General features: G+C 34.6%; 1 protein-coding gene across 1 annotated transcript in view; it reads right to left on the bottom strand.

Moving 5' to 3' along the window:
* The window catches only part of Foxp2 (forkhead box P2), a 520,673-nt gene that overhangs the window by 141,249 nt on the left and 354,973 nt on the right, over window positions 1-24,451 (bottom strand). The window contains exon 5 of the mRNA XM_021164323.2: window positions 10,859-10,948. Coding sequence (XP_021019982.1) covers window positions 10,859-10,948 — 90 coding nt within the window. The remainder of the gene's footprint in view (window positions 1-10,858; window positions 10,949-24,451) is intronic.

The raw sequence follows: 24,451 nt of genomic DNA, 5'->3' as shown, positions 1-24,451 counted from the left end.
GTATGAAACAGGAAAAGACAAGGACAGGGTACTGGGACCTAGAAGAAGACCATATTTTTGAAGCAATGAGTTTTTTATTCAGCATTTCCACTAGGATATGAGCTGAAGCTGTTGGATGCTTTATTTGTCTATCTATCTATCTATCTATCTATCTATCTATCTATCTATCTATCTATCTATCTATCTATCTATCTATCTAAAAATCTACTATCTATCTACTATCTATCTATCTATCTATCTATCTACTATCTATCTATCTATCTATCTGTCTATCTACCTACTATCTATCTATCTATCTATTTATCTACCAGTATAATGGGATATGTTCATCACTGATAATTTCATGTGAGATGTTGAACTAGTATAAATAGGGTGCTGATAATATTGGAAGATATGATTTTGAAAATAGTATATTAGAGAGTGGCATCTCAAGAAGGCCGAGTAGGCCTTCTTTATCTTTAGCTCACATTTAAAAAGAAGAAATCAGCAACATGAACACTGCTGTTAAATTAGGAGGCAACCTGGGACATCAGAAGAGCAGCATATTTTTGTCTGGTTAAAAAGCAATCCAATAACTGGGTGGTAGCTCAGGCTGTAGAGTGTTTGCTAGCATAGGCAGAACCCTGGGTTCAGTATCTAGTATCACAAAACCCAAGCATCGTGGCACAGGCCTGCCAGCCTTGCATCTGGGAGGGGGAAGAAGGAAAATCAGGATTCAAGATCGTTGTTGGCTATATAGCAAGTACAAAGCCAGTCTGGGCTCCATGACAAAATGAAACAAAACCAAAGATAAACAAAAGATGATATTTCTGACACAGTATATTACTAGAATTCAAGTTCAACAATTTTTAGTACAGAGGAACATTTTCCCATTAGAGAGAAAGATGAAGTTCACGTTTCTGACACTCAGCCTCAGCAACTACTTAGGAATTTCCTGGAAACTTTCAGACATCTTGATTTCCTATCCTCCTCCTACGCCCATCTCCATCGACACTGAGCTGGAACACGTTTTCCAAACAGTTTTCAGAGAGTTTTTTAGGTTTTCAATCCATTGTCATAAACATTCTTTAACGTTCTTTAGGTAAGTTATCACAGCTATTGATGGTGAAAATTATGAGCCCATGAATAAAAGGAAAGCTCTTAATAAAAATTAGCTTAGCAAATTACAGTTCTGTGCAGATTCATTATGAATTAATGTTTTAAAAGTTCAGTCCATGACTGATCTGTATGAAGAAGAGAGTGTACACAAAAATGTCTCATTTGTGCTCTTTCAAATAATGTTTTTGCGGATATAGTCTATCTAAGAATTCAATTTAATCTCTCTGATACAACAAATTTTGCTCATGTCAGCACATCATAATGCTCACGGTGTTCTTGGGTTTGTCACTTAAGAATGTGCAGTAGCACCAGGACTAGAGGATGTCAAGGTGCCAGCTTTTACAGCAATGTGTTAGCATCCTAAGTGTAAGAATTTATATAGTGTGCAAAGGAATCCTGTGTTATTCAAATGTGTAATCACTTACTAAAGAGGTTCTATGTGGATTGCAATAAAACTATGTGAATAGACATGGCCACATGACAAAACCTAAGAAAGAAAGAAAGAAAGAAAGAGAGAGAGAGAGAGAGAGAGAGAGAGAGAGAGAGAGAGAGGGAGGGAGGGAGGGAAGGAGGAAGAAAGGAAGAAAGAAAGAAACCCTTCTTGCTATTAGTCACAGCTGAATGTGATTGCGGACTTTCAGTTGAATTCTGGATCTAAACAGAGGCTTTCTATCTGAGAGGACTGAATTCTCAAAGACAAACCCTAAAGCAAAACTGGTCTGTAACTGGTGGTTCTGGGAACAAAGGCTTCACTCATATATTGTCCTTCTGTGAGGTCTCTTCTCTCTTAACCCACTGTCTTCTCCTGTATCCTTAAGACAAGTCAGGAAAATTACAAAGAACCTTCACGTCATATATGAAAGCTAGTTGATATGTATATTTAAGAAGGGAGAAAGGTACTAAAGACTCTTTAAATCTATACACCGTATCAACAAAGAAGGTCCAGGGGACTGACTTGTCTGCATTGGATAATCTTGATTGTTGCTACATTTTTAAAATCCAGTAGACAAGAGCCTTTAATTTTTCTAGTTGTTGAGGACCTATATCATCTGCCTATGATTCCAAAGTTCCTGTGTCTCATTCTTATGTCCTCCAGCCATCAAATATCCTACCATGCTTAGAGGCTGGATGGTCTTGTCTGCTAGTCTCTTACATAGATGGCCTACATCTTACACTATCCTGAAGTTGCTATCACAAATGCTGCTCTGCATGGACTCCATGATTCAGTTAAGCCTACGACGGGCATACAATTTCAGATTTTTATGTGTATGTGAAATGAGCAGTGTGGAAAGTTCTATGAAAATCAGTTGTGTTACACTCTGCATAAAACCATGGCATTTTCATTGAGACAGAACACTATTTTGACGTAAGGCTGATCACCTTCACCAGAAAGTTTTGAAATAAAAATTTCTTAACTTTTCAAATTCCTGATGATCTCAGGAAACACACCTCAAGAATATCAAGGGTCTACTGTAATCATTTCTCATGAGTGGCTTATTTATTATCTCATCAAAGGATAGCATTTTTATTCTTTTTGAAGAAAACTCACAAATCACAAAAATATATTAAGTGCTTTTGGGGACAACACCTGAGTGTCCAAAAATAATTTAACCTAAAACTCAAGCTACATTCTCTCCGTGAGCTTATATTACTTTCACATTAGAGTGACTTAAATAATTTTGAAAAAACAATTCATTACCCATGTGTTTCATATTTTCAAATCCAGCATTATTAAAACAAATATAATTATCACAGCAAAAGATGCACTTAGATGAACTGGCCATTAATAAAACTGTCCTGAGAAATTATGGCATGTATATTCATTTTGATGTTTTAGAGGGATTCCTAAAGGGCTTATCAAATGATCATACCATTCTAGTGATCTGTAAGCTCTATAAATTTTAGTCTAGGAATATTTCTAGTACTATAATACATATTTGGGTTCTAGGTTCTTTTAAGCCACATAGAAAATCAAGGACAATGTTGCATTCATACTAAAACTATAACTTAAATTGTTAAGAAACCTTTTTCAAGTGAAATAAAATAAAAATGAAACACTGGACACTGGATTATAAGAATCAACACAGTTTTATCATGCATGGATAAAACTATGACTAGAATAGCCTTTAGGTTCAAGTTAGAATTAATCATTAATTTCCTCCTTCCTACGAGATCAAAGGAACAGAGAAGATTTTATGATGAGCACGTGGTAAAGGAAGAAAGAATACAACAGAGAAAGCGAACTAGCAGGCTGGTGTTTAGGAAAGTCAAGTGCAACGGAGAACACAGGCTGATAGATAAGAATAGACTCCACAGAGGACACGCAGCCTTAAATGCAAGTGAAGTTCTAAATAATTTTCCTTTTTGTCTTTAATCATGTACTCAGATGTACATGCACTGTTCACCATGCTGTCATTCAGTTGAGCTTTTACAACACCACCAAATATCTTAAGATAAAATTCAAAGCCTAAGTCTTAAATCCTATGGAGAGGTCCCATAACAATATTAGTGTTTTATTCTGTCCTTCCTTTCACTTTAGTTAAGGTAGAGAAGTCCAGGGAATATGTACTTAAAATCCTAACAGATTACTGAGAGATACAAGTATCTGTGTAGTTAAGGAAGGAGAAACCCTGACCTCTGAGAAAGTAATTTTCTTCCACATTTAATTTACACTACATACATTTCCTTTTGTAGTAAATTGAGAGAAGTGCATTTTATTAATTCTCTATTTTCCTGGAACATTAGTTTGAAAGTATGATGTTCCCATTCATTATTGCCCATATTAATCTTGCAAAGCTAAGAATTAACTGCAATTGGTTAAAAGAAACAGGGTAGATTAAAACATCAACATTTAATTTAACTAAACAGTCTTTAAATACAAAAGCTCTGGCTTTTGTAGGCATACTTTGACACACTTGACAAGTCCTGTCTTTAAAAAATTCCACATTCCCTGACTTTCCTTAAAAGTTCAAGTTCCAAGGTGATTTGTTCTGGTCTCCTCTGCTCTTCCTTTTCCTTGATTATCCCCCCACTCTTCCTGTTATATACTTTCTGGATAAACATAGTGTAAACAAATTTTCTTTACAGCATACTTCTGAGGCCATGATGCTCTGCCCAGGGACATGGGGCTGAATTCTCTGAAGCTGTGAACCAACCATAGCTCCCCACTTTACTTGTTTATTTAGAATTTATTTTGCATTATATTGTTATTGTTATTACTATTACTACTATTATTATTATTGTGTATATATTATAGAAAAGATTTTGGATCTGCTGGATCTGGAGTTAATGGTGGCTATGAAATACCTGAGGGGAAGCTGAAAAACAAACATGGTTTCATTCTCAATCTCTGAGTCTTCTCTCCAGCCCCACTTTTGTGGTTTTTGTTAAGCATTTGGCAGAGTCACAATAAGTAAGTAAAGCAAGCCTTTTAACCTAGTCTTTTTTTTTAAGGCATCTCAATGCTCTCCAGAAATTACTATCTATATCTTCAGATAACCAGGTTTCATCATTTTCTGTTTCTACATTTTTGATGATGTTTATTAAAATTTGCTCCATTAAAAATGCCCTTCTTTGTCTTGCTATTGAGTTCCTTTTCTTTAAAGCCAACTTTGTGTGTATGTGTTTGTGTGTGTGTGCACACATGTGCATGCATGTGTTTGTGTTTGTGTGTGTGCTGTACTAGATATTGAACCAAGATCTTGCAAACTCAACCACAGACCTCTAATAGTCCAACCTTTATTTTCTTTATATCCAGGAAGGAAAGATCTTGTAAACCCAAGCTTGATCAAGGTGACAATTTTCTTTTTCAAATACTTAACAATTTTCTCTTTTCAATATTTTGTACCACTCTGGCTTAAAATCTAGTATTTTGAATGTGAGTCTTAATATAATGTTAACTGCATTGTAAGTCCCTGAGGACTGGCAACTAGATAACCATTGAACCCATACTGAAGGAATGAAGGGTTCTTTCTCTTTGTCCAACTTCAATCTCACAGATGACAATCACCTCTGCAGGAATGGTTTTACCCCATAGTTATTGAATTTTTTTTATGCAGAGACTAATTCAGGCATTAGAGTTGAACAGAAAATTCATGGTATCTATGCTGATTACTTTCCTCTTGCTGTGATAAAGAACTCTGACAAAAACAGAGTAAGGAAGAAGCATTTGTTTTGAGTCACAGTTGGAGGTCCTAGCCCATCATAGCAGAGCAAGCATGGCAACAGGTGGTTGAGGAGGATAGCCATCTTGTTGGGAATATGGGAAGCTGAGAACATGAATACCAGTGCTTATATACCTTTCTCCTTTATTTGCAATCTAATTCTGTGCCCAGGGTATGATACCACCTATTTTTAGGGTTGGTTTTCCCAATTTAATAAATCTAATCATTATAATTCCTCACAAGCAGGCCCAGAGGCTACCTGAATCTAAATAATTCCTCAAAGGTATCCCTGATGTCCTGTCTGCTAGGTGATTCTACTACATCTACTCAAGTTGCCAGTCAACAGTAAACATGACTGTCAACATTAACAATTAGCTAGACTGCTCTTCCTGTTACAGGACAGTCTAGTAGGAGAGAAAACATTAACTATAGTTATCCTCCATGAATGAGAAGTATACCAACCAGGGTAATCTGTAACAGAGGACATCTCTTAGCAATCCTTAAATATTCACGTTAGTTTTTTTCTAACCACGAATAATTTGTAGCTCATTATAATAATTAGAAATACTGAAAAGTTATGGCTGAATGGCAAAAAAATATGCACTTTAGTAAATATGTCCCAGATGTAGATTAGATAGCATGGTTCTAGGGTCTATTTTAATGGTGATGAATTATTGACTGAGTACCTAAGGACTTATGCTACAAAAGATGTGTAGTATTCTTTTCATTGTATACAGTTTTGCAAGATTTTAATTTCCACTTGAAAGATGAGTTAATAGGATCCGAAAGATCAAGTGAGCAAACTTCTACAGATGCGAGACAGATCAAGACAGAAAACTGCTCTTCTTCATCCATACTGTGAGCTGACTTTGGTGAAGTTGTTTCTGCACACATGCACTGAGATGTGATAGGTTAGATATTCCAGGTGTATCTCCATAGGAGGTCAGTTTCATCATGCCAGTTAAAGTGCAGTTTTAATTTAGATATGCCTCTTTATGCTACCTTTAAGAAATGTTTTGTACTAGATTAAAAATCAAGATAACAGAAGACATTGTTCATACTGTGTGTAAATTAAACTTTTTTATTTCATGTCCAAGATGCAATGGATCTGGCTATTGCGTGTTGTGCAGAGAGAAAAGTGTAGCAAAGCAAACTTATTTAAGTTTATTTTCATGTTATCTTTATCACAGTATACTTCTCTACCGAAATCTATATGAAAATTTCACATAATAGTGTTTATGTGGAAAAGTATGCCAAATTCTTAGAACTGGAACCAAAGCTTAAAATATTCAATTTCCTGTTTTATTAATTTATGGGTAGGTAGAATTTTGTCACATTCTAAAGCATACTTAGCCATGCCTAGTTCTGAGCCAACAGAAGTTAGTATTTGTCCAGAGTATACTATTAACTTTAATTATAATATTTCCACTCTAGTCTTGAAACTTGATATAGAACAAGAATTACTGAGTAATTGATGGCCTTATGCCTTTTTGCTGTTGATGTCAATTTTTGACCATTTGTTGATTAGATAGATAAGAACAAGGGTAAAGGATGTTAAATTACACTGGAATATAATTTTTGTGCAATGATCATACAATTTATAGTATTATTGCCAGTCATAGGTCTTTGGATGTTTGTCAGTATCTTACTGAAACAATAATTTGCCAACACATGAGATTTGAGTATTTGATTCCAAAGCATTTTCTAGCTCTATCTGCGTAAACAGATGCTTTGGGCCTTGAAATGAGCAGCTTAAAAACCTCAAGAGCTTCATATGCCCAACACTTTCTTCAATATAAAAAATATCATCAATCACTACAGTTTAGGTTTAGCCAATTTGTTTTGCATCTTTACTATAAGGATGCCAAGAGAATTATTTGAATTTATATAATAAAATTTTGGAAGAGTCAGAATAAGACATTACTTTTCCTTTCAATTATTCTACTCTGGCTCATCTTAAAGTATAATTATAAAAAAATTAATAATTTAAACACCTATCAAAAACAAATATATTATATGCTATATGAACCTGCAGTGAAAGAGCTGATTGCTGTGCTGTATACTACTATTCATGTGAGATCACAAATCAATTTACCTAAAATTTATGTCTCTGGACTGCACAGCTATGGAAAAACCACAAGTCTGTGTGGTTTAATTGTAACAAGAACAATAATGTGGCCAGTTTTCAGATCTAAATTAAATTAAGTAGAAATGTCACAGGCTAGATGTTGATAATGTGTTTTTTTAAAAAAATAAAATATCAGATTTTTGAAATGTGCGTGTGCGTACATGCATGGTGTGTATGTGTGTGTGTGTGTTTCTTTCTCTTATCATAGAAATCAGTTTCATGAAAAACAAGCCATTGAATACTTTAGTTGGCTATGTTTTCCTCAGTATGGATCACAGTACGAATGTCCCATGTAGACAATGTCCTCAGTAAAAACGAATAAAGCACATATAAATAACAGACCATCTTCTGCTGTTTGACCACAGTGTTTTGTGGGACATAGTAACAGTGGAAAGAAAAATCATGTGTGGTGCTGATTAGGTGAATGTCAGCTGCCATGTCATCCCAGTTTTTAAGTTATTTAGTCAGTATCTCCGTAAGAGATATATTTAATGCCTAGACCTATTTAATTGGTATAACACATAATGAATGGAATGTGCAAACAAATTTTAAATATAGATATTCATTTAGATACTTATAAAGGAAACTGAGGCCATGGCAAAGACTTGACAGGTGTCATATACTTTACACAGAAATGGGAAAGTGAGAATGGAAGAGAGCTGATATAAATGTGGCTCTGACACAAACTAATTTGCTGTACTTCAAATCTTTCCCCACTTTTTAAGACTTACAGATTTGGGTGAGTGTTAAACAAGCAATGGTGTAATGTCCCTGTGACTTGAGCCATTACAGAATTATTATTAGATGTGTGTATTATTGTAAGCTTCATAAAACATCTGTTTGAACAACAAATTTGGAAAAAAAGAACTAGATAAAGTGTCTGCTCTGGTCTTTTAAGGCATCAGACATGGCAGGAAGCTGTTACCTATGAGCATCAAACATGCACCTTGCAAGTGCTGCTGAGCAGTTTCAATTAATGTTCAGAAATTTAAAATATATTACATATCTACTATACGAAAAAAGTTTTGCTAAGCTCTGAGTTGTTAGAAGGAAAAGTAGACTATGAGGGAACCATATGAAGACACTTTAAAATATTAATTTCATATCACATGATTAAAAATTCTAGCAAATATATTCCAGTTTTAAAAACAAATACAATTCATGTTAATAGTATTTGCAGAGACCAGGATAAGCATTGATTAATATCTCTGTTTAAAAATAGATGTATAAGCTAGTGTGGAACACAGCTAGGTTTTGATTAAACTTATAGTACAATCTTTTTATGTCTACACCTGCTAAGCTTATCAAGTACCATGAAATATTAAAATTTCAGTTTCACATTGTATTAATTACAGTGCATATTTTGGGGGAAATGTAAGACTACATTATTTCTAATTTGTCATTCATAAAAATGACTTCTCACTCCTATGACACTTAGCATGATCCCATTAAGCTCTGTATGATACTAATGCACTATGGTCTTATCATCTATACACTGGAGCAGTGTTAAGACTAATATGCTCACAAAACACAAAATACAGGTGACAAAGGTGAGTCTCCAGTAGGTTTAGCAACTGCAGATGCTAAAGAATATTTACGATGCTTTTTAAAATTTTTTATCAATCTTTCCTGCTCAACCAAGGAAATTGAGTATTTCTGCTCAAACTGATTTATTTAACAGTTGACAGATGAACACACTCTCATTCAAAGCCTCGAATATTACATTGTAGATATGCGTAATTTAAACAAAATATATTTATTTTAATTAATCGAAATTGCAAATATTGACTTGTAGTTTAACAATATAATAAAGGGGGAAAACAAAACAAAACAAAAACCCTAAGCCGTATGTTCCATAGACACCCTGACACCCAGCAAGAAAGAAGCATCCATTGTCTGATCGTTGAAGAAGGAAGGGGAAACTGCAAATCCTCAATGTTGTGAAGAAATATAAAATATACATTAGTTCATAGTATCGTTTGACTTCCATAACAATAACCTTCTTCAATCATTGACTTATGTTGCCAACATCAAAATCAGTTTTACCATGCCAAAAGGAAAGTGAGAAACGACCCTGAAGCCATACTAAAGGTCTGCGCTTGACTTGCTATCTCCTTTGGCTTCTGTTGTATGAACTTGCCCTGTTCTGTTAAGACCAGGAGGCTTTCATGGAGTCTGATAACTATGGTAGTATTATATTTTCTGTGATAACTAGGGCAGGGAAATGGCTGTTGATGAGGAAAAGTCTTCATCAGGACCCGTCATTAATTAAGACAAATTCCTATGCAATTGTGAAATGTTGAAAAGAATATTAAATGCTGGAAGTTTTTGCTTTTCCAATCTTTGCAGAGATGTGGCCCTGGAGTTTTGTTGAGTTCCCCCTACTCTGACCTTCTCCTTCTGTAGCAAAGGACTTTGTGACAAAGAAAATGTGTTTCCATCTCAACTCTGTCTATGAATTTATTTATTTATTCACTTTTGGTAACAAGAGATTTTTTTAAAACGTAGATCAGTAGCCTATAATTTTCTTGAATAGAAGCTAAGCTTCAGAATACCATTATGTAAAACTTGGGCTCTAAATTCTGTGAATACGCATAAATGTGAAAACAGACAAGCCATGAAGAGAGAGTACTTTTTCTAAAAAAACAATGCTACACAAAATAACTACTGAACTAACTAATAAAGCTTCCCTTATTAGACACAAACTTATATAAATCAAATGATTTAGGAGAAAGTATTGCTTATTTTTTCAAAAGCCCCGAGAAACATTGCGTGAATGTCTGTGCAACTCTACACTCTACTTACTAGACAACTTGAAAAAATACTTTAAACCATTTTCCCTAGGGAAACGTTCTATACACCTTGGTTAAGAAGACTATACATAAGCATAGTGGTTCTGTTTATGAAACACCCAATTCCTTTTGCATGAATACATCCACCAGTTTCACAGGACACACACAGTAAATAAGGACAGCAAGCGCCAGAGTGGGTTTTTGTAACTGCAGCAACAGTAACAGGTCCTTGGCAAACTCCCAGATTTTTTTTTTCAATCAGGGAGGATTTCTGTATTTATTACTTGGATACTACTGCAGAAGGTTGCCTAAGACTGATTTGTCTCCTTCCATACCATTTCACCATGGCTTTGCTTTAATATTCACATTATAACCTATTAAAGAACAAAATCCCATTAATGTCCAGGAAGGAATTCACACAAAATATGTTATGCCTATATGTAACATTCCTACTTGACATTTTGTAAAGAATGAACTAGGAAACTTTTTGAAATCTATAACAGTTATTTGCAAAGTCCTCTTTGCAAAAATCCCAGGAATTTTCCTTTAGAACTAATAGGATCAATATGTGCAAATGCACAAATTACTTATATAAACATGATGTGTTTTGCACATCTGTCATTGTTGTTATGAGCATCATTAAAAACAGATCTCAAGGACAGGCATGCTTTACCAACCTGCAGTGGCCTCTGCTTCTCACTGCTCTTAGGAGATTTCAATCCACTGGTTTGCTGCTGTAACAGAAGTTGTCTTGCTGCCTGGAGAGCCTAAAAGTAAAAGAGAGAATATAGCTAAATACTTTTAAAAATATGAAATGGATTGCCAGATGTTCTTTACTTAATAGAAGTGAGGACTTTCACCCTTTTGACATGATTATTCTTTTTTTCTCTTTATATATAACCCTCCCCACATAAAACGTATGTGTACACATTTATTCAAAATCATACAGATGCATGTAGTCCTGCAGGACATAAATCTAATTTGTTGAAAGTGCTTCAAGAAGAGAAAATCATAAACTGTGTCAACAACCTCATTTCCAGAGAACTTGTCTCTGAGTGTTCCTAAAATGCCCACTCCCTTTCAAATTATCGTTCAATCTGCATTTTCGTCTAACAAGTTTGAAGCAAAAGCAATAGACTTCAAGTGTTACCGGAAGCTGTAATTAAATTTGACAAATCAACATCATATTATCTTGAAAGTGAATTAATAAGGATTTTCACTAAGATTAAAAACACTTTTTCTTTGTACTTACAATTCAAGGGGAAAAAAACCCTCTCCTTTGACAAAATAAAGTGCAGTTTTAATGCCAAATAAAATTGAGTGGGTTTCATTTGCATTCTTAGCCAAATCAGAGAACAAAGAGATTACCACTCAGCCAATCAGGTTTGTTTCTGTGTATGACAGAGTACCAACCAAAACAGAAGATGTTTTCATTTATTTTTGTATTTTCTTATACATTCAGAAAAACCAAAACCTAACATAAGAAAGTAACCTAAGAATTATTTTCCAACAGATGGGACAGAGTGGAAAATAGGACTATATGAACTTATATAAACTGGTGGTAGGAATCAAAATGCAATGTACATTATTTAAAGAGTTAGCAGTATTAAACCAATATTTTTTGAAAAGTTTTTGAGAGCTGCTATTTAAAATTGTTTTTTTTTGACAACTGAGTTCCATCAATGGTAGTAATGAAAAATTTTGATATATGAAACTAAGTCATTGTCTGACATTGTTAGACACTGTTTTAGAATACAAGATAATGTTTTTTCCATTGTCTGAAAACATAGTTAGATCAATATTCTCCTATAATAATTAAGATTCTCAGCTGATAAAAAAGTACAATTTTGATTGGAATCAATGATCTGGCTTTTGAGTGAGTTTCTAGTATCCATGACAACAGTTGCTTTGACAAGATGTGCATATGGCTTTACACTGCCAGCTGGTGTGAACAATGTTTGAACTACTGCATTGAGATGCTGAGCAAACAGAAAAAGTTGCCACGTCTTAACCCTCAGGGAAGGCAGTCATCCCCTGATCAATTATGAAAAGACAGAGAAAGGGCTGCTACAGTCTGGCTCCAAGCAAGTTTTCTGAGAAGGCAGCCAGACACAGAGGCCAAGGTAAACAAGCAGAGTGTATCAGCACCCGCTCCCAACAACACACATTTGTCTTCCCATCTCGGGATCTAGCACCTCTGTCAAGCGCTGCTTTGGCATTGTGAAGCACATTTGCCCATGGTGAGGATTTTTTCCTTTTGTGCACGTGTGTTAAAAAAAACATTATGAAATAATTACAAGTCAAACTAAGTATTGCTAAGAATGCACACACCAGTGAATTTAGGCAATTTATGATGTGGTTCAATATGAGGATATAACAAAAATAAATTCCACGACTATTTTATTATCATAAAACTCACTGGAAAACTCCACTCGATATTTTAAATACTTTACATTCTCCCTTTCAATTGTGACCTATAAAATTAACCATGAGTGTCAACTTTAATGTTGATATTATTATGATGTAGCTTGAACTGTGCCTATGCAAATCTTAAGAAACAAAACAATAAAAGCAATTACTTTCCTCATATTTCCCCCTTTGAGATCTCTCTCTTATAAATGTGTGTGTGTGTGTGTGTGTGTGTGATGTGTGTGTGATGTGTGTGAATGTGTGTGTATGTGTATGCATGTTTGTATGATATGTTGTTATACTTGAACTATTCTAATAAACACTGTTTATAATCTTAGAACAATAATGATGTGTATTAAAAGGAATTTTAGAAATAGAAAAATATGAAGCACTCATTTTGACTTGTGGGCAAACAAAGAGGTCTAGAGTTGTCATTTGCTTTAGGACCACACACTATTTATGAACACTTCATTCAAGGTCACCCTCCTTCTGGAACAGTATGCATTCCAGTGTCCCATAGTATCTCTATTCTGTCAAAAAGAAATCAATCTTTAATGAACAATGAGCAAAATTGTGGGAAAAGAAAACAACAGATATCAAAATAAATCATTTTCACTTGCAAAGATGGCAACTCCATATTTTTCAGGACTTAGAGGAAAGATGTCCTAATCCTTTCATACTTGAATCTTCGAGTTAATATACCTATCACAGAAAGAAGGCATACTTATTCAGGAATAATGTTCTAGTTCTTACGAACGCCACTGAAACCTGATAGATCTTCAAACCTTTATAATATCCTGGTCACCTGTTCAGTCATTTCTAACACAGTTTCAAAGTTCTAAAGCCAGATAAAATCTTCGACTAAATCAACACTTGGTGTCTCATTTTGGTGACAAGTAACAAAAGAATCATTTTCCAGTCACAGAATTAAAGTCTCAAGATTGGAAGAGAGTTCAGACAGTCACTCATCTGGTTCACAACCTCATAGGGCTTGCTCACTTTGTCCATGTTTCTGGTTTTCCTTCATGGTGTTCCTTCATCTCAACACCCAAAATGAACCAGTGTAATATGTGATCACCAGGGGCTACAGAAAAATTCTAGAAAGCTCTGTATTAGAACCTTTGCTCATGAAAGTAGGACTAGACAGATGCATACACCTTCTGCCCTGCTAAGGCAGTAATAAAGGCAGCTCACAGGGCAGCCAGTTAAAATGTGCCTTTTTAGGTATGTATATTCTATATCCATTTAGACACTAGATGGTCATCATCCAATATAAGTGGTTATGAAAAGTAAGAGTCACTTGCCTAGTCCAGCATTCTTTGTGAAGTAGTATCAATTGCTGTGATAAACATAAAACATGGGAGAACAAAACCAACTGAATAAACTAACCCCCATCTCCCAAACCAAAAAATAAAACAAAACAAACAAACAAACCAAAAAACCCCAACAAACAAAAACCAAAAAATCCCAAGCATTCAAGCGTGCCTCAGCCACAGACCCAAGTAGAAATCCCCGGCAGTTTATATTCTAGCTGCACACATCGTATGACATTTTTATTTCCAATATCTTAGGACTGTATCTCAATAAACAATTGCTCTGAGACACTCACCCTTGTGGTTTAGCATTGTCACTGTTCAAAAGATGAAAGGTTATGAAGTAAAACACTTCCATCAATATAAGGCACTGTGTCCAATTACACAAACTATTAATTTGAAAATGGCTTGCTGGTCTTATATTGATGAGTAGAAAAGGTAAATGCCAGTTATCCTCATGAAGTTTAAGATCCAGCTAGCTTCATATGCTTTTCTCTAGAATTCATTTAGAACGGAAACCCAAGGGCTGTTTACAACATTTCTTTAATAAAGACCCAGCCTTTTTTTGAATGAGTAAGAGTTTGAGAAGGCAGCCAGATCGGGTTTGCGTTCCAAAAACCCATTGGATTTGAATTAAGGGTGTGCCTTCCATAACAGTTATCTAATATTAGTAAGGCTAGAGAGACTTAGGATACGATATGCTCAAAATGGAATAACAGTAAATATTTTCAGAAAATAAAAATATTTGTGAAAAGATTCAAGTTCCGCCTTTGGTATTAGCAAAGGTGTGAGAAAGCACATTTTCTAGACCCGAGTGCATTTTGTTCTCTAAAATATTTATAGAAAATATCAACTCCAACTATTATTGCACAATTTTAAGTAAGCTAAATTTTTGAAAGAGGAGCAAAGTTCAGGCGTGTCACTTGTCTCACATGGCATTAACCTCATGGTGTGATGAGTCTCAAAAAACATAATTCTGCTGAATAGGTCAATGTGAATATGAATTTAAGGTGAAAAGCCTTGGGAACTACTAGACAAATCTGTCAAGTTTTTGTATATGATTTTTTTTTTGAACTCTGAAAACATTCAACAGAAATAAAATCACTTGAGCATAGTTTGGAGATAACCAGAAAACCAAAATATTGATTATTCTAAGGTTTATAAGTAACATATTTTTCTAGGTAAATATATATGTATATTTAAGGGGAAACAGACATCATTCATATTACTCCCATAAAAATAGGAATGCTTAACCTATCAGCCTGTTGCATTTGAAACATTAAAATGAAAAATGACATCTACGCCCATTAATATCTTCAATGTATAAACAGCACAGCGTGACACATTCTTGAGAGCTGAAGGCTACAAAATCTCTCTGAAACATAAATAACAAAGCACTCAGAAGCATATTTGATGTTGATATTCATCTCTGAGAAAAACACTGCTGCCTAGGCTTCTTATGAAAATAGAAACAGTCCAAATGGATCTCCTGTAATTGGTTTCAGATAGCGGGGTCACAAGAAATACGATACAAGAACTGACTATGTGGAGCTGGGGAAACGAGAATGTTTACACAGGCACTCCCCCGTATACTGACACAGGGGGTGTAGACTTTACAGATACACAGTATCCCAAAAGGGTTTTCACTCACCAATCTCCCATCTTTTAATTTTTGAAACATTTTGCATTTAACATATTATTCTGAATACAGAACATTAAGTCTCCAAACAGAATTTCATTTTCTAGTTATTCTCCCAAGTGCAGTTGATTAAAAGTATATTTAGATTATTTATCAAAGAGTATAAATCTCTATTCTGTTTTGCTTGTCTTCCTGTTATGTTCGTACTAAAGAGAATATACTGATAAATGTGATCTGAAGTCTCATAGCGCTATTTAATAGAAGGAGATTAATCATCTAATTGTCATAACCTATTTTCAAACAGCAATCTATCAGAGTGAAATTATGCATCTGTCACTATTGACCCCTCATTTGATCATGCATGATACATAATTAGGCTAAGTTTGTTGGGAAAAAAGATAATTATTAAAAATATTTTTGAAATAATTATTTTCTACAGTACATTTGTATAAAGTTAGAGCATAACTGTGTGAATATATTGGATTTATATTGTGCGTCACAATGAGGCCAATTTGGAAGGCTAAAATCACTTATATTTTAGACAAAGTAAGAATGAGTAATGACTTGTCAAGCTTCTTGTTTACCAATCAGATGCCAGGCTTAGAAGACCCACTGGGGAGACAAATCAAGGCATTGACTCTGCCTTGGGTCAACAAGTCATCTTCAGAAACAACAGTGACGTCCTTATGAGTCATGTCCAACCTCAGTATTCAGTGTAGTATAGTACACATTTAACATCTTCACACATTTATGAAATAGGAACTAATGGTTGAGATGTGTTTGGTTTTTTCCAGTCTGAAATCATGTACCCAATTTAATGGGATGGGCTCTTCTCCTGTGTGCTGGCATTCACTAGTCTGCCAGCAATAGTACCAAGTGGCAGGCGATGCCATCTCTTTTCTCCACTCCTGTGTTGTCAATGGTAATGAATCATTTATGGACCCCTCAATGGAACACTCATATGAAGCACAATAGTCCTAACTATGAATCCCTTACACATAAAGGGATGCTGCAAACTTTAAAATTCTCAAATGTGAAATGTAATAATTAATTAGCACCAATTTTACTAATTAGTCACAATTTTACCACATCCTTTTTTGCATAGTACACACCCCAGACATGAGTGTTCTATTTTGTGGGTTTTTTTTTTGTTATTATTTTTTCAGTGACAAGATATTTTAGTGTTTTGTTTTCAAGAATGCTTTGAACTGACTTGTTTTGTTTTCAATATACTTTAGTGTCATTTTTCATTATGAGGGTAATATTACCTTTTACAAATTAAAGTAAAATAATTGTGTGGGAATTTTGTGTGCAGGCATGTCTGTGATTTGGCTATGAGGAGAAGGGCTAGAAGTTAACAATGACTACAAACTGCAATGTTTGTGGTTGACTAGGAGAACATAAACTAGGTAAGAAAAGACTGAAGAAAGAAGTAGACTGAGGGAAGGAGCTGGTGAAGTTTACTTTCTCTACAAAAACATAGGTTCATCATGACCAGAGACAATATTAGGCCACTATATATATGTATAGACAATATTAGGAGAAAGATAGATTGTTAAGATCACTGATAATGGAAATGAAGACAGAGGAAGTCACAGGCCCCCAAGTCAAGGGACATGTCGAATGGAGATGAAAAAGAGAGGCAGTGAACTGTGAGGAAGCTGTAGTACACCAATGGGAAAAATACAGAGCCTTCTAGGAGACTAAAACATCTACAGGTAATAGATTTTTGATAAAGGTGCTTCAAATATCCGAACAGTAACAATGACTTGATTAAAAACTGAACAAGCAATAAAGTTGCATGTTTTTCTTTTAAATAAGGCATATAGTTGGAAAGCAAGTATATAAAAATGGTGAATTCCATTCATCATCTGAAAAAGCAAAGCAAGTCACCATGAGGTATCACATCCAACATAAAAAGTAGTGTCAAAAGACAAAAGAAAGCAATTGCTGGCAAAGAGATTGAGAAGACCCTCAGTGTACTCTTGACAGAATGTAAGTTAGTAAGTCATTATGGAGAAACAGTCTGAAGGCCAATTAAAATGTAAAAGTTTAGATCTAACATATGATCCATTAATTCCTCGACTGGATTTCATAAGGAAATGAATTTAGTTTGATGAAGACACCTCTCAAGCAGGATATTTATTGTAACAGTATTCATACTAGCCATAGAATGAAAACAATAGAAATCTCCATGGATTAATGAAGAAACAAAGAAAATACTGTTCACATAAACCTACTGAATCATAAAAAGAGACAGTTAACTGTGTTCATTGAAATAAACCAACTTACAGAAATATATACATTGCATAATCCCATTCATATGCCGACATTAAAAATGAGAATATTAAAGAATTTGAGAGTAGAATGGTGTTTACCAGATAAAGGAAGTGTTGAATATAGGGAGGGAGAGAGAATGGTTGATCAACAGAGAAATAAAAGTTACCAGTTGATCATATAATGTTGATAAAAACATTTAGAATAGTCAAAACAAAAGAACCCACATTTTTATCAGCTCCTGCATGGGTATATAGAATATGGACTATCTATGAGGTGAAATAACACTTGTCCATAAAGAGAATATAATACTGAAATATGGTATAACGTGGATCAACTTTGAACACAATAGGATACAAAAAAAAAGAAATCAAGAGTTTGAATATCACATACTAGATGCTCTTTCACAGGATATGCTTGTAACAGGGGATCTCTGGAGTGACGGTGTACTTAATTGAAGCTATTGATAAGAAGACAATGAAGATCATAGGATTTTTAAAGGTTTAAAGGGTTTTAAAAGGCTTGTTACTTTTTAAAAAGTAACAAAAATGATTGGGGATTAGATTTGTGATGTTGCACACTCTTAAAAGAATCTAGGAAGAAAAAAAACCAAATTGAATATTTATGTATAAATTATATCTCACAAGAAAAATCATTCATGAGGGTAATTTTGGATACCATTTATAGTTTCTATAATTTAGAAAGGTTACATATTAATGGCAGGACTTGATATGATAAACTGCATCAATTTCCATAGTGAAGCCAGATTATCAGAATTACCAGGTTGTAAATAGAGACATGTACATAGGCATGGCTACAAAGAACCATTCGGATACAATCCATGAAGATGGTTTTAAAGAACAATGACAGCTGGAGATACTCTTTTTGCTTTTCAAGTCAAAGAAATCTGACAATGGGATTCGGTGGTAAAGAGGAGCAGGCACTTGAATAGGTAAGAGATTCATGAACATCTCCAGAGAGGGAGCGATGGTAGTGAAGCATGAGGAATAGCAACTGACAGGTGAGGTAGGAAAGAAGAAATGTATCATCCTTTGAGGCAGAGTGAAGTCAGAGACCCCCAACATACAGTCATGAAGAGGTTAAGTGCTTCATACAAGACTGTATCAGTCAAGACAACAACACAAACTTGCAATTATCAATTGTGAATGAGTGAGAGCACCATTCTGTATGAGAGAAATGGATGGGGATTTTCCTATCAATTCTTCTGGATATAAAATAAATAGGTTAAGAGAAGTAATCTTGAAAATGTCATTAGATTACAAAATGTGCTTCTACATACATGAATGGCATGTAGGTAAACTGACATACTCTTCAGAAATACTGCTTCTAGAACTATCTAATGACTTGCCCAGACTTCCATTACTTATATCTCCTGTTGTCTTCACTCAAACAGCCTTTGAAATTTGAAATTCAACCTAACAAGGGACTTAACACCTTAAAGAGTGTGTCAGTTATAATGTATACTATACTGTTAAACATTCTGAGGACTCGTTATTCTTGGCATTTAAAATCAACAAAATTTTAAGAGAGAGAGATTCACCTTTGATTTAAGTATAACTAGCAGAGTTCACTATACCAAAAATTCTCTTTACAACTAGGGAATAACCATTATGCAAAAATATATTGACTCAATTTCAGAAGACATCTTTTATTTATTCTTAGTTGATAAGCATGGACAATATAATCACACTGGAACCCAAGTTGATCATTTATTAAATGTGACTGAAAATAATTGACTTCGCTATAGATGATTAGTGAAATCAAACAGGATAATACATATTAAAGTATCTTAAAGTTTGAAGTATAAATTTGTATTATTCCCAATGAAGAAATTTGAAATAGTAAGATTTCTCTAGAGGTTTTCATTTCTTCACAAATGCAGAATACCAGACATTTTAAAATAAATGGATTTTATTTCATAGTGTCTTTGCCACGTAGGTATATACATTTTAATTAATGGTCCAAATTCACTGTAATTTTTCAAAGTTTACCTCAGTATTTATTAAATATTTTGTTACCTGGATATTCTATAGGTGAGTTGGATAGAAAAAATACTTTAATCCAATAATGTCTTGTGACATTTAAAAAGCTTGCATTTTAATCTCCTTTGGGAGTATGTGGGCTGGGGTGTTTTCTGTTATAAATACATTTGTAGGTTACACTTGATCCTGCTTAAGCTGTGGGTCATCATATCTCCATAAACATACAAGTACATACAAAATAATGCCTGTTCCCAAGGTTTGTTGAATATTGGAGAAGGTCAAATAAGCCAAATATAGTTAAAACAATATAAATATATACTGCATAAAATTAAAGGGCAGTAAAATGAGAGGGATTAGTAAAACGATAAAATAAATGAGAATTTATAATGACTTTTAATATACACCACTTCCAATTCTTAATTTTTATACACACTTTATCCTTTCATTCTCAAAATATACTCCTTTGTCATATACGCATAAGCCAGGGTTATTAGGGATTGTGCCCACACTACTTCCTGTAGCTCTTTGACTCTACTTAAAGATGATGTCTTTGAAGGGCTAAGCCAATTCATTCAAACTATTAGCTAGAGAAAAGTCACTATCAAATATGGAAAGATGTAAATAAACATTGAACAGAATCAAACAAAATACTACTTCCTACTAAGGAACATTGGGTGCTATGCACTATGTTTGATGGAGCTGAAAGTAAGTTCCCAGGTAAAATAGAGGAGACCTTGTAAAATAGGAAATGGCTAGTATTGTCATCAGTGGGAGGAGAGGCCCTTGGTCCTTTGAAGGTTCTATGCCCCAGAATAGGGGAGTGCCAGGGCCAGGAAGTGGGAGTGGGTGGGTTGGTGAGCAGGGGGAGTGGGGGTGGGGGGACTGGGTTGGGGGGGTTGATAGATAGATAGATAGATAGATAGATAGATAGATAGATAGATAGATAGATAGATACGTGACTTGAGGTCTTGGGATGCTTTTCTTTAACAATGACTAGGGTGTGAATGGATGGTCCAAGGCTCATGGTTCACAATGAAGAAAAATATGTCCCTGCACATGACAAAGGCAGAACAAGGAGAGCAAAGGAACACTTTCTTCCAGAGTTCATTCACCACCTAGCTTCATGTAGTTGTAGGTAGAGATGATAAAAATGTAAGACTCTGCTCTTCCATTCACCCTCAGTCATGAAAATGCTTAGTAGCCAGGTATCTGAAGGCAAAGTTCAGGACCCTGATTGAAACCTGCAGGAGGCAGAGCTCTATTAGATCTAAGGAAAGAGCCTTGAGGCAGAACACCTCAGCACAAGCACTCAGTGGCCAGGAGACTAATCCCAGGGGGCTAAAGAGATGGGAGGGGTAAAACCATCTGTGAAAGAAAAGGTAAGCTCAAATTCCCCAAGAAAAGGCTCCTAAAGCTAGAATCAGTGTTCTTAGAGAGGAAAGGACAGTTGCCAAAGGGGCCTCAAGAATTCCAAATCTAAGCTCAATGCCATGCCTAGTGTCTGTATGTCTCATTGCTATTAGGAGGAGCTCCAAATAACCCCTTTCTCATTCAGGCTGATTCTCAAGAAGAGAGAGTAGCACTTCTCACAGCAATGGACAGAAGGGACCATGAAGTTCATTGAATAATTTTTATCGAAGAGTTGAAATTAACTTAAACATTTTCTAAATAAATGAATGAGCTGAATTTATATTAAGATCATCAAATTTTGTGTTTTAGATTATTTACAATATAAATTATGAAACATACACACACACACACACACACATATACACACAGATGCACACACACACTCATGCACATTCATATTAACACTAAAAAGAAGTTCTTGGGCAAACTCACTTAAGGATGGGACCCAGATGTTAGCAAGCATTTTTTTTCCAGCTACTACATTTAGGTTACATCATCATTAGCCTGTATTAATACTGCAAAACAAGTGATCTTTTGAGCAAAATAAGGTACAAGATGATGGTGATAATATTCAGGTCCTCAGCATATCAACAACTACATTGATATAACTTATATGAAGTTTTCTGGTCTTTTTTTTTCATAAAGCATTTGTCACATGATCTGAATTTCTAAGCATTTAATGCTAGAAAAAAAAAGGTTAAAAGATAATTCGGGTTGCAAATCATTTGTTTTACTTAATTCTTTGGCATATATTTTTGTAAATAAGTTGTAAACAAATTGTAAAGAAAATCCCTGTAAAATGATGTCCATTCAGTTGATATATGCATTTATGAATGAATTGATAGTAAAGTCCAGTAGGGCTCTATATGACATGTCTTGATAGTTCCTAGAAGTGATCAATCATCTCTTTACTCTTTGCTTTCACACTCCAGCCTGATTTAAATTTCTTAAAGAGACTCAACACTGGAGGTGTGATGCATATATGATCCAGAACCCCTGCACATATAATCCAAGCCAGTGCACCCAGAGTTAGCACAACCAGATTTCTAGACAAAAGTAAGCTTACTGAATTGTCATATTTTGCTATAGAACATTTTCAATTATCCTTAACACCTAGCAAATATCCACATTTTCACGACAGTACAACATTGATTGATAACCAATAACAGGCGCATATGTAACTTAAAAGCCTATTGCCTTTGACACTTCTATCAAGTTCTGGATGTATGTCATGAAATGTTTACATTAGTGAAGAATATAGTGCCCCCAAACTCAACAACTATGAAAGTATTTCACACAGCTGATCCTATATAGATCTCTAAAACTCTGGCTATAATAGCACTAACATCAGCATATTGAAGATTTATTTCCTTACTTAAGATGTTGTAATTGTGTTTTACCCATGAGTTCTTTACAATAATATCCCTTAACTATGTCCATTACTTCAGATACTCAAAATACAAAACAATTATTTGTTGTTACTTTCTTCATTAAAGCATTTGATTTTTTTTTAGTCTGTTTAAGGAATGGGAAAGCCATTCTCTGATCTGTCTTTAAATCATGAGTCAAGACAAACAATCTACATGTATAAATAATTTTGTTGGTGAGTTTAAGAATTCATTTAAAGGCATTTGAGTGTTACTTCACCACTTACGAATGCACCCTGCTTTTTTAGAGGGTCTGAGTTAGATTTCTGTCACCACATCTGGTGACTAAACCACATGTAACTCCAACTCCAGGGTTATCCATTAACTCTTGGCCTTGACTAGTATCTGAACAGACAGACAGATAGACAGATAGACAGACACTTTAAAAATAAAAGGGAAATCTTCAAAATAATTTATTTACATAAAATATAACTACCTATCAGGATCATTTGGGTCCTTTTACCAGAAAAAAAAAAGTACTCAGATTAAAAATCTTTGAACATTTACTGAGTTACATATACTTAAAGAAGAATTATTTGTAAAAGGGCATCATATTTAGGTAATGTTTATTCAGCTTCAAGTTTACTAAAGCATCCTAGTATCTTCAATTCTTTGAAAGTTCATTTTCATTTAGTTTCATCTTACTCTGTTACATTTTCAGATATTCCCAATATTAGAAATTTAGAACAATGTTGCCTGACTTCCTATAATCTGGCTTTATCTTGCAAAGCTTAATTGCTGAGCCATATCGGTCTCAGGTTTTACGTTTTCATGGACGCTGTCATTATGACACACTTTCAGAATGCTTACATCTACACACAGTTCCACAGAGCACATGAGAATTCTCATTCAGTGTGCACTGCGCTTTCAGGTCTCACTGTGGTTTTATCTTTTCTAAACTTAAATGAGTATTTCTTCTTACCCTTCTTAGAAATTGAGGCATTAAAACATACATTCAGTTCCTATGCATCTTCCTGTCTCTTGCATGTGGAGAGGTAAAGGGCTAGTATAACAGATGTTTCCCTAATTCACACAGTTGACACATGTATTCTACTCTGCTATTAAAAATGAAATAAAAAGTATAAATGACACATACAATGAGCTCAATTGCAGCATAATGATTGACACATAAATAACTACCTGATAGTGTTGCTTTTCAGTCTTTGGTCTTCCTATTATATTATAGACTATTAATATACTGAATTGAAGTATGATTGGCCTACTATAACTTTTATTTAAAACATACATTTATTTTTAAAATATTGTATTATATAGATATAGATATAGATATAGATATAGATATAGATATAGATATAGATATAGATATATAGTGTATATTTGTGTGTAGGGGAAGAAAAGGGAGTTGCTGGATATCATATTATACTTGTTGAGCTCAGCATATTAGAGCTAGTTTATTTCATCTACCATGTGGATCCTAGGTTTGCAAGTTGAGATCAACAGGCTTTGTAGCAAGTACCTTTACTGGCTGAAACATCTCCTGGTTGGGAACCCTTCTTTGTGTGTAAAGTTAATTACAATAAAGCAAAAGCATAGCTGGGCATGGTGGCACACGCATTTAATCCCAGCACTCGGGAGGTAGAGGCAGGCGGATTTCTGAGTTTGAGGCTAGCCTGGTCTACAGAGTGAGTTGCAGGACAGCCAGAGCTATACAAAGAAACCCTGTCTGGAAAAACTGAAAGAAAGAAAGAAAGAAAGAAAGAAAGAAAGAAAGAAAGAAAGAAAGAAAGAAAGAGAAAGGAAAGGAAAGGAAAGGAAAGGAAAGGAAAGGAAA

This window comes from Mus caroli, chromosome 6 (assembly GCF_900094665.2).
Source record: "Mus caroli chromosome 6, CAROLI_EIJ_v1.1, whole genome shotgun sequence".
Classification (NCBI taxonomy): Eukaryota; Metazoa; Chordata; class Mammalia; order Rodentia; family Muridae; genus Mus; species Mus caroli.
The sequence above is the reverse complement of the archived record's forward strand: the minus strand, read 5'-3'. Positions and strand labels throughout refer to the sequence as shown.